The 11,031-nt window shown below is 38.9% G+C and overlaps 1 protein-coding gene across 2 annotated transcripts; it reads right to left on the bottom strand.

Annotated features, from left to right (window-relative positions):
* Positions 1-906: 906 nt before the first annotated feature.
* Positions 907-9,884, bottom strand: LOC6571814. 2 transcript variants are annotated; one of them, XM_043215516.1, is made up of 4 exons: positions 9,813-9,884; positions 2,077-2,784; positions 1,294-1,939; positions 907-1,224 (listed from the first exon to the last, which is right to left on the bottom strand). In XM_043215516.1, exons 1-4 carry the CDS (start codon positions 9,849-9,851, stop codon positions 998-1,000), a joined length of 1,620 nt encoding a protein of 539 aa, XP_043071451.1. In that variant the 5' UTR covers positions 9,852-9,884; the 3' UTR covers positions 907-997. The 2 variants fall into 2 exon arrangements, with proteins under 2 accessions (XP_043071451.1, XP_043071452.1); XM_043215517.1 differs by lacking the exon at positions 9,813-9,884 and adding an exon at positions 3,077-3,127.
* Between the last annotated feature and the right edge of the window lie 1,147 nt (positions 9,885-11,031).

Below are 11,031 nucleotides of genomic sequence, written 5' to 3'. Positions count from 1 at the left end.
ATATTAACTTATAAAATGCATTGTTCTGTTAACAATTTGTGTGTGTTTTGTGTGTTATATTGACTTAAGTATTTGACTATGATTAAAGCTAATCAGATTGTTTTTCTTTTTCTTTTCATTAATGCGATTTTTGCTATAGCACGTTGTAACAGGATTTAAAGCCAAAAACCGAGCAACATTTAAAATATAAAAAAAAACACACATTTTATCAATTTCATTTTCCATTCCAGACACACGCACAACAATTAAAATTACACTTCCAGATAATAAATTATTTTAGCTATGGCCAGGCCCAAATGAACGGCTCAATACTCATAATTTGCACTATTTTTGCGATTTATCAATTGATGATTGATTAATAATATATGTATGTATACATATTATTTTGTGTTTTATTTTCATTTGCTGTTTATAGACCAGCAGTGATAAATGCTTATCAGTATGTTGTAATTTTATACCTATAGGTAAGTAATTTGTATGTATTTGGTTGTATTTTTGAGTCCAGCTACAAAACGTTGCATAAAGTTTGTATAAAAGTTGTTGTTCATTTTGTTTTCCTGTTGGTTTTTTCTTTCTTTTTTCTATAGTTAGATTTCTGTTTTGTTTTTTTCATATATCTTTGACTAGTAAATACAAAAACCCAATCAATCTGTTGGCGATGACAATTAAACCTACATTCGCTATATATTTAACACTATATATTATATATACTCTATATATATTATATAGTATATATCGTATGTTAGAAACAGATGCTATAAAATCACTGCCAGCCTAGGCTAGCATTTTGGTAACTGTGTAAACGTATTGCCCATAAGACTAACAATCATATTCAATAACTCTATATAGATATATATATATATATATATATATATATATATATGTATATTTATATGTATATATATATATGTGTGTGTGTATATGTATGTATATATGTAATTCATAAGCGCTAATATTCGTTAATGCAACAAGTCTATGTGGGATCATCGCCATCGGATCAATCGAAAATGCAGACAAACACGCGCAGGCAGTTAATGCCCACCTTCTCCCAGCAGCCCTCCTCGGTGGCTCGACCCTCGTGGGCCAACCGCATCTTCTTTGGATAGTTCTTTGGACTGCTCCGGTCGCTCAGATACACAGGCATGCGGGCGTATTCGGCGCGTGGTGTGCGAAACTTCTCCAGCAGTTCCGTTTGCTGGTCCGTGAGGTTCTTTAGCTTTTTGCCTGCATGAAACACATTTTAGACACATTTCAAGTTTATTCAATCGTGCAAATTGATGTTGATTAACTCACCCTCGAGGGCATCGCTGACTAGGGATGTCTCCAGCGGCGGCAGCATTTCGATGCGTTCGCAACAGCGTCGAAATTCTGTGGCAGTCATGCAAAGATAGCGCGGCGTTAAGCACAGCGGACCGAGCACCATGCGGCGATTGTCGAGCGTACCATCGAGATTCTTGCGCGCACACTCCGCCAGACTCCAGTTGGCCAGGCACTCGAAGAGGGTCAACTCGGAGCGCAACTGGAGCGTGTCACGCTTGGCCAGCGTCTCGAGCTCCTCGAAGCGCAGCTCATTGATCGCCGACATGGAGAGCAGCAGCTCGGCATGCATATCGATCAGCTGTAGGGTGTTGTGCAGCAGCGCCACACCATAGTCCTCGGTGGTAAACGGATTCGGATTGGGTATGAGATTCACCTGAGCGGCATCTCCATCGGCACCATTCTCGTTCGTCTGGGCCGCCTGAGCGGCGGCCAATTGTTTGGCCGCCTTCGCCTTGGTCGCCTGCTTGCGAGCCAACTGTTGTGCAGTCTCTTGAGTGGTGATCACCGTCTGGTGCTGATTGGTCAGCGCAATGCCCTGGTAGAACCACAGCGCCTTGAATATGTCCAATGCGGTCGCACTCGAAATGCTGAGATCAAGTTCACGAATACAATAAATTATCTGTGCGAATGACAGGGAAAAAGAGCACAAATATACTTATTGATCTGTGTATAAAATAATTACAAAGAAAGAACAGATTTCAATTGAAATACATTTTATATTTGTGTTGTGTCTTGTGAGATTTTCTTGTAACTCACCAAATCGGGCACATTGAAGCGATCCGCCAGTTCGAGTATCTTCAGCAGATGCTTGTGATCACGATAGGGTATAAAATGCTTTTCCATATAGCGCACGATTAGCTCAAAATCGTTCTTATCCACATTGGATATCTGAAAGTGGTTGTCGCTCTTACGGCCACTGTTCGGGCCGGCATGTATTAATTTGGCCAACTCGACGCTGCGTTCAAGCACCGATTTTCGCTCACAGCGTATCATATAACGATCATCGCCATTGACGACAATGAAATCGATGTAGGGATTCACAATGATGGGCACACCGGTGTATATGTTTGTCTGGCCCCGTGAATAGAGTGGGGGCACCACCATATGAGCGGGTGGTGCACTTGGCGCCGGTGCGCTCTGTATGGCATCCACATGGTGGCCATCGGGGCCCAGACCGAACGGCAGAACCATGCTACAGTTTAAACTCTCCTTGCCGTATGTGGGGTCGTTGTTGTTGTTGTTACTGTTGCTGTTGTTGTCTTGGTTGTTTGTGTCTGGCTGCTGTGGTATCTTCGTAGTAGAGGCTTTAGTTTCTGCTTCCGCTTCGCGTGCTTGCAGCGCCTTGTGCACCAAAGCGCCAACTAGCGGCAACTTTGTGGTGCGCTCCCGCTTGGTCAGCTGCTGCTCCAAGCGGCTGGGTAAGCGTCTCTGGCGATTCTTGTTGCCAGGTCGTTTGTTGGGCAACTGCAAATGTAAATAGAAGAAAATGAAATTAGTTTAACCATCATTAATAGAGTTAACAATTCAACGTGACTACTATCAGCAATATGAAATTTTAAATAGCCAATTGTATTTGCAATAAAATCATTCCCACGCACATATAGATAAGGAGAAGGAATCGTAATATTATCTGTGATAATTTCTTATCTATGTTAATTAGCTTCTGCTTGACACTATAATAGACATTCGCGCTTATCTACGAACAATATTTTTTAACAAAATTGATTGTAGCTACCACAATATAACACAAACTTACACTGTAGATAAGCCAAGCATAAGTATTACTTACTCTTTCTGTTAAGACAACAAAATGAGTACTAAACTTGTATCGACAAGGAAAGCACCTTATATTTAACGATAAAACATCCCTTTGATTTTTCAATTAGTCAGCTCTATCATTCAATATTTCACCATATTAAGCAACACGCGTTTGTACCAATATGAGTGTTAACATTATGTGTGCTTCCCCCACCTTTACTTTATCACTTTGGCTTTATCTTTCAATTGCTGTGCTTGAGCACTCACAAATCGTTTAATTTCGCTTTATGAGCATAATTGCTGATTTTTTCACGTGACTATAAATTAAGTCATTCAACGAATGTGACTTAAGAGATGCGTTCATAATTTTTGGACAGGGATCAATTGATTTCAAACATTGAATCGTTTGATTGCCAGCAACTTGGTTGCAATTCATCATCGAATGCCCATAAATCATATGGCCCACAATCGCGCTCTACCAAATCGCAATGTGTCCGATCCACCAAAGCGCGTGACACCCCATAAATTGTATAATGTCCCCGAAAAAACCATTGATAGTGTCAGATAAACAGACCCATCATCAGCAGTCTCACTACACAAATGTAGAACCCTGCCTCATTTTCACTAGTCTCAACTACAAAGCTATAGCGAAACCATCGGATATGGTCAACCCATGTATTAATATAGAACTGATAGATTATGTCATATAAAACTAAATCGATTTATTATTAGATGCCAAGTGTGTCTAACGCTTAAGTTAACCTAATATAGATTTGGAAACAAAGTCTTTATTACTTTTGATTGACTGTTAAAAATAAACTTGCTAATGTAGCATCTTGCCTAAAGAAGTTTATTTAAAAGATAGCCACTGGAAAAATGAGTGTGGTTTAAGAAAATCTTATTCTTAAAGTGATCAATTTTATTTAATTTCTCGTGTTATAGCAAAAAGTTGTTGGCTGTTTAAGAAAATCATAGAGTTCCTTAAAACTGTCTTAAATACCCATATGTAGGTATCTGATTAGTAGACCTCTGCTGCCACACTACAATTACCGCATTGTGTACCCTATAGAACTCTGGTAGACCCAAACCCTAACGAGTCTTAGTCCACAATTTTATCACCGATTGATTCACATTCGCTTGGTGTGTACTGTTGTTGTTATTACTGCCATAAGTACAATGCAAACAAAATTAATTATGGCACGCCACTATTGTAAAGAAGTTGGCGAAAGCGAAAAAAAAAAAAATAATGTTCAAATATTATTAAAGTACAGAAAAAAAATTATATAAAAAAAACAGCAATATTTGAACAGTTGTAAGGAAGACAAAATGTTGATGCCGAGACGAATGTCGAAATCGAAAACACTGCCCTACTCCCCACACTCATTCCACTGTGACTAACTCGAGCAATTCTGCAGGGTGACGGGGGTTGGGGGGGAATATATCGTAAACATTTGCTCCACAGCAAATACATATGTATGTATTACACGAGCAGGCGCATCCAGTTGAGTGTGTGTGCCATAAAGAAATTATCGTATGCAAATAAATTTATGGCGTTTAGCGCGTTTTTCACGACGCGTCTTTATCTGCAGCAGCTAACGCCCCGACCCCGTCGACGTCCCATCAATCAGCGCACAGCTGCTGACCACAGACTATTTTTATGCGGATCACAATGCATTGAATTAACATCAGTCTCATAGTCATAATCTGAAGCGGTTGCCTTTGTTTATAGCAAACCCTCCCCGTGCGTTAACCTGCCACATGGCGTGGTCGGTTTATGGTATTCTATTCGTCGGTGTGGGATGAGGTGGTGCGAGATGATAACCACTTCGAAAGTGATTCAAAATTAATTGCATGGCACGCATGTACTTGAACTTTACAGCACACAGGTCTAGCTATCAATGTTTGCACTGCTTACATTTTATTGTTTATTTGTTGTTGTGTTTATTTGTCGCTTATCACTATCGAAGGCTCTTGCTATCAATCAATCAAACGTGACTTAATTTCGTTTGCCACTGACTTTAGATACATGTGTATGTGTTTATCTATTCGAAACATATTTAGTATTAACTCTTGTAAAATCGTATTATTGTATCTAAGCTTATTTTTGCACTATTCGGTTCGATTTTTTTTTTTTTTGTGTTTGGAGTGCGAACCGCACGCGGCAAGTTAAGAACTTCGACTGATGCTTGGCCGGCAAACGCAGACGGCGACGCCGTTGCTGGCGACAACGTCGACGACGACGCGATTGATGACGGCGAATTTAACGAACGAAATTTGGCTTTAACATAATTCATAATTTGATTAGATGATATGACTAAGCTCTATTAGATTATAATTTTTATAATTTCTATTTTTATATTTAATATAAGAGAACTTTCTTTTTCAAACGCACTCTTATGTTTATCGAGCTACACATGATTAAGTAACTGAAAATAGATGTATTAGTTAAGCTGCAGTTCAATTTATTATACTGTACATATTTTTATTTCATATTTTTTATAAATTAAACATAATCCTAAGCATTTCCATTTTGCTACACTCTTAACTGCAACTCTCTCGAGTTGCAAAACGTGATAGCAATGTTTCTGAAATAACAAGAACCAAGAGATAAGTTCATTCGTAGAGCCGCAACGGAAATGCGCTCGAATACTTCGGTTTGGAAGTCGACAACTCAATTATCAATTTAATTTATTCAACAAACAACCAACGGCAAATAAATAAAAAAAATATATGTTTGTGACAGACACAATCAATGTTTGATTTTGAAATTAGCAAACCGATTGCAGAGCAGAGGCCTTCGCATAGGGATCTGGGTATGAGGGTTGTGGGTGTATGTGGGCATAAATCTGTGGCTGTGTGCGTGATGGTGCTGGGCGTGGCTTTGATTCTGGGCATAGGTTACGGTGTGGGTGACTGTCTCGCTGATATTTTGACAGCTGTTATTGTTGTCGTGGCGTTCTGTTTGCGCACGAATTACGTATTTTATTGATAAGTAGTACAACAGAATGTAGATCTATACAATATGCAGAGCAATCTGAAGCAAAGTCGAAGACTCAAAAGTAACAAATCCCACAAAAGAGCATAAGTATAAGCAGCCAAGGCCGCTTCAGAGCTGCATCTGCCTAAGTTTAAATACACACATAAACGAGAGTAGCGCTACAAGTTGGTGACCCAATTGCGATAAGGTCACAAATCTATTAGATGATGGTACATTTAAAAGTAGTATTTAACTTCACACAAATATATTGTTATATTTATAAGTGTATAGTATTCCAATTAGTTTTAAATGTACAACTCTTATTGCCCTTTCTAACAGACTTATTTAAGCTGGTAGCTAAAAGTTCTACCCAATTAACTTATTAGCTTTGTCTGCAAATATTAATACGCACGCAGCCAAATTATTTCTTTAAAGCAAGTTGTCTGGCAGTCATAGTATTTGTGCTCAATCATTCATATATAAGCTCAAATTTGTATAATGACTCACACTAAATGCTCGTCGAGCAGCCCTCGCCATGTTAATTCATCTCTAGTTATGTTTACTCATATGTGTATTATGACGATGGGGCTGTTGGAAATGCGCTGCATGCTAATGAGTCGTCACCGTTTCGATTCCGCGGAAGCCGATCCGAAACAGTTAACAGTTAAAAGCCGCTTTGTTAAGCTCACGCACTACCTTGACACTGGGCGCAAAAGCAACGCCCAACTGAGTGGCAAGCTTTGTGGGCAGGCAGCAATTCAGCAGCAGCATTTCCTTCCTCTTATGGGGGGTACATGTAAAATGCCAGCAGATGTTAAGCATTAAAACCCGTTTACGATCGTAATTTGCTGACAAAATGAACAGTTCAAATATTTGTATTCATAAAGAAAATTAATTAGCAAAGCGCGACAAAAAAACAACAACACACAATCAGCTGAACAGCTGCTACAGATGAAAAGCCATTTAATTAGTTTAATTAAACATAATTATGGACAAGGCGGCAAAGCGTAAATAAATTCTCAAGTATTTCTAAGTAACAGCCGCTACAAAAGCAAATAAACAAACAAACAAAGCGAAAAACAACCAAAACATTGGGCAAGAAAAATACGCTTGGAAAATGCGTAGCAAATTTCGAAAACCGACCTAATGATCAATGAGAGTGTCTATGTACCTGTACTCTGCGCACTGGGAGCCAGAGAATTTGGCGTCCAATAGTCCCAAAAATAAAACACTTGGCCAGCCAGAAAAGTTCAGCATATTCTGGCCGAGTGCGATGGCCCAGAGTTCTCTATTTATAACAAAGTTGCATTCGAATATTGCCAAAAATAAAAAGCGAATGTAAATTAATGACAGCAGAATTGTATAGCTAATGCACGCTGTTGTTATAAAAAATACAAGAATTCCAAAGAGAAAGTAAAAACTTAGGAAACTTGCAAACAACTCTATTTATAAAAAAGTTACATTCAAATGTGTCTTAATTGTACAACAAAATAGATTAAGAGAATCTCCCCAAAACTACGTAACATTAAAAAAGTTCAGCACGTGCATAAGCTCAGAGTTCTATAAATATAATATTTAAATTCGAAGAAAAGGGGAAGTTAATTTGTCAGCAAATACGTGGTGCGACACTAGAAAAAATTATTCAAACTGAATTGCTTGATTTACCTTTGTATTTCATATATATTATATTTATGACTCTATGCAACACAAATGAGATAACTCAGTTGAACCGTATATGACGACTTTGTTTTCTTCTTTGAAGCCTGCAAAATGCTATTGCATGCGGTAATTTGATTTGCAATGGTCACAACTGCGACTCGGTGGCACCTACAAAGTCAATCCGGCTGACTCATAACAGATAACAACGCCGCAGTTCAAAATATACACCGACTACGACAGGATTTCACAATGACATCATGGAGAGCCGTCTGGCACACACACGCTTACATATCCAGTCCACAATACATAATCACTCTAGAGTCACTCGGCCCACCAATAAAGACAACAATATTACTCTGCTGCATTTTCGACAACGATGAGTAATCAGATTCCAGAACAGCAAACCAAAAAAAAAAAAAAATACGAGCTGCAAGTTCAGGCAAAAGTTGTCTTGCTATCACTGCTGGCCGTGTGCCAAAAATTCAGAAATTAAAGAGCCAGCCTAAAACCAAAACAAAAGCATCCGAAACAACAGAAGACGTCAGTGGTATGTGTCAGTTCAATCAGTCAAGAACTTATGCGCTGCGGGTGTTCCAATTGAGTCATTAGCTAAATTAGCCCCAATTGAAGCAAACATACGAAAATACAAAAAAATTAATCAATGAAAAATACTTAAATATTCGGGTAAAATAATTAAAATGAATATAAAAAAAACAGCAAAAACAAATTGAGTTTTTGGCCAAAAACTTTCATCTGGCGCTAACAAAAGAATCGCACCGAATCGCCCACCCGAAAAGGCAAACAAAACATGGCATAAGGAAAAACGACAAATGGAAAACGAAAACCGAATAACTCACCCTATTGAAAGCAAACCCTACGCAACATGTTCCATGTTCAGCATGGGGTGCATTTTGAGTGGGTTGGCGGGTGGATTGGGCTGAAAGTGGAGCACGTTCTTGCTGAAACAATAAGCGAAATAAAGCAAATGAACAAATTTTCATTTGCAACGGCGCCAAATACAAACGCAACAAAAAAGTCAACGCCAGCAGCGAATGAATTGCAATGCGCAGGAAGGGAGCGAGTGGATTGGGAGGTGATGACTGATGCGGGTGTAACTGGCTAGGCCAATAGCCAATATCAAGTGCGCGACGATGGCCGTTAGGATTTGCTTCGGGGATTGGGGTCGCTGGCAGCTGGCAGTGACTGCGACAAGGGGGCAACTGGTGCCAAGGGCGATGCAAACCAAATGGGCAGAAAAACAACAGAAACAGTAACAATTGACAACGCGGCGTATGCGCGATGCGATGCGAAGCGATGCGATGTGCGATCTCAGCTGATGTTGTTCTTGTCACTGCCTGAAACACTGACACACTGAACGAGTTTTCTACACACACACACACACATACATACACGCAAATACACAAAAGCACACACACCCCGACAGAGACAAAAACAAATACACACTGAGCCAGTCACACACATACAGAAAGAAAAGGAAAAAAAGGAAACTCTCGCTTGCTTCCATTTCGAACGGCACTTGTGTCTCCGTGTATATCTGTATATATAGATATATTTAATGGATACACAATTTATGATTGCCAATTGCTCGCTTATGTTTATATTAAACGCATTTATTATGATTGCGGCTGCCAATTGCACAGCCAGAGAAAAACTTACCCCAGTTTTTGGCAGCAAATTTTATAGTTGGTATATTGAAACAATGCCTTTAGCTGTTTTCCAAAAACCTATAAACTTGAACCGCCAATTTCCGCACCGTATCTAATCAATTATAGCTTATTGCATTTATTTATAACAATTTCATGTTTACACACAACGTTCTATATACATTTATATATGTATACATATATGTTAAAACATATAGCTTCGCGTATTTATCGAGCAAGTTTTTACGCGCGACGTGCCAAGCAAATTGAAAGGCAGCTACGACAACGTTTCTGCTCGAGAGCCGAAAAGCGTATATACAACAAAATATTTGGTGTGCCATTGTGAGGATTGCACACACACACACAAACACACACAGACAGACACACAAGAGTTGAGCAATCCGCGACCAAAAACAATCAGTTGTAAAACATACCAAATTTCCCAAATTGGCGTTGCCACTGTTTTCCTCCATGCTAAACTTTCCACATCTGAATAAGGCTCGCAATGTTTAACTAATATTAAAAATCGTTTGAATATTATTACAGAATGTAATATATATTTTTTGAATAATTGTCTGATTTTTGAGTAATTGAATAAATGATATTTGACATTTTTCACATAAGCATTTATCTGGCAGCATTGTCTGTGGAAAACTCTCTCCGTTTTTCCGCTTTTCGGACATGCGCACTGCGACATCTTTTCGATTTTACGCTCTGAGCCGACCACAGGTCGTATGAGCAATCGGCAGTTGCTCAGTGCAAGTCGCAACATTTTCGAGCGTGTGATAAGACGCAATGTTACAGATGACAAACAGACAAAGGGCCTACGCACAACTATTCAATACTTTCACTTTTCCGAGCGATATGTGAAAGAGTGAGAGGCAGCGAGATGAAGAGAGAGAAATGGAGCTAGGGCATTTGGGAGAGAGTGGGTGAACGCTCTCGCGTGGGTGCCAAGGAAATTTGGGGGAGGAGGTAGGCCCTAGACAACTGAGCGCTGCGTTGAGTGAGGTAGGAAATTTATTGCTGCTATCAGACAAGTATGCACAGGCACACAAGCAAACATTTCCCGCGGGCAGGCAAAACAAACAAAAATTCGGGAACAGAAACTAGGTCAAATCGCAGCACCCAAAAAATCACCAATAAATCACCAACACCAGCAGTCTAGCTCCATCGTCTACTCTAAATTCTTCTACTAAATTTCATAATTGCATTTTTTTCCGAAATTAAATGACTATGAACCGCATATTTATTTCTCAGTACTTGTTCCCTGTGATTTTTTCCTGATATGAGTATACAGAATAATAGGAGTGAGTACCGATTATTTTTTAATATTTATAGAATAATTGTTTTTCATAATCAGTTGCTGTCGGGATCAATGATCCCTTGTCGGTATTATATATAAAATATTCTATGTACATATATATATTGACATATCGTGTACGCTCAGGATGCTAAGATGTACATGCATATTAATATATATTTTTAAAAAAATGTTAACATTTTTTTCTTTACAGAACACGCAAAAAAGATTTGGTAACGGAAAAACATTTCTAAATAAATGGAACGAAATATTTTGCACATACTTTCAGGCTGACCAACAAAATCAAAACGAACTTATTTTCTTACTCAGTGAAAAGCACTGTTCGCTTT

Source organism: Drosophila grimshawi, unplaced genomic scaffold (assembly GCF_018153295.1).
Source record: "Drosophila grimshawi isolate 15287-2541.00 unplaced genomic scaffold, ASM1815329v1 contig_44, whole genome shotgun sequence".
In the NCBI taxonomy this organism is placed as follows: Eukaryota; Metazoa; Arthropoda; class Insecta; order Diptera; family Drosophilidae; genus Drosophila; species Drosophila grimshawi.
Note: the sequence above shows the minus strand (reverse complement) of the source record. Positions and strands in the feature narration are given on the sequence as shown.

Coding starts and splice junctions, on each gene's coding strand:
- LOC6571814 (XM_043215516.1), bottom strand. CDS start 9,851: ATGGAGGAAAACAGTGGCAACGCCAATTTGGGAAATTTG. Junction 2,785..9,812: donor ACGCCAATTTGGGAAATTTG/GTATGTTTTACA, acceptor TTACATTTGCAG/TTGCCCAACAAACGACCTGG. Junction 1,940..2,076: donor GCTTCAATGTGCCCGATTTG/GTGAGTTACAAG, acceptor TCATTCGCACAG/ATAATTTATTGTATTCGTGA.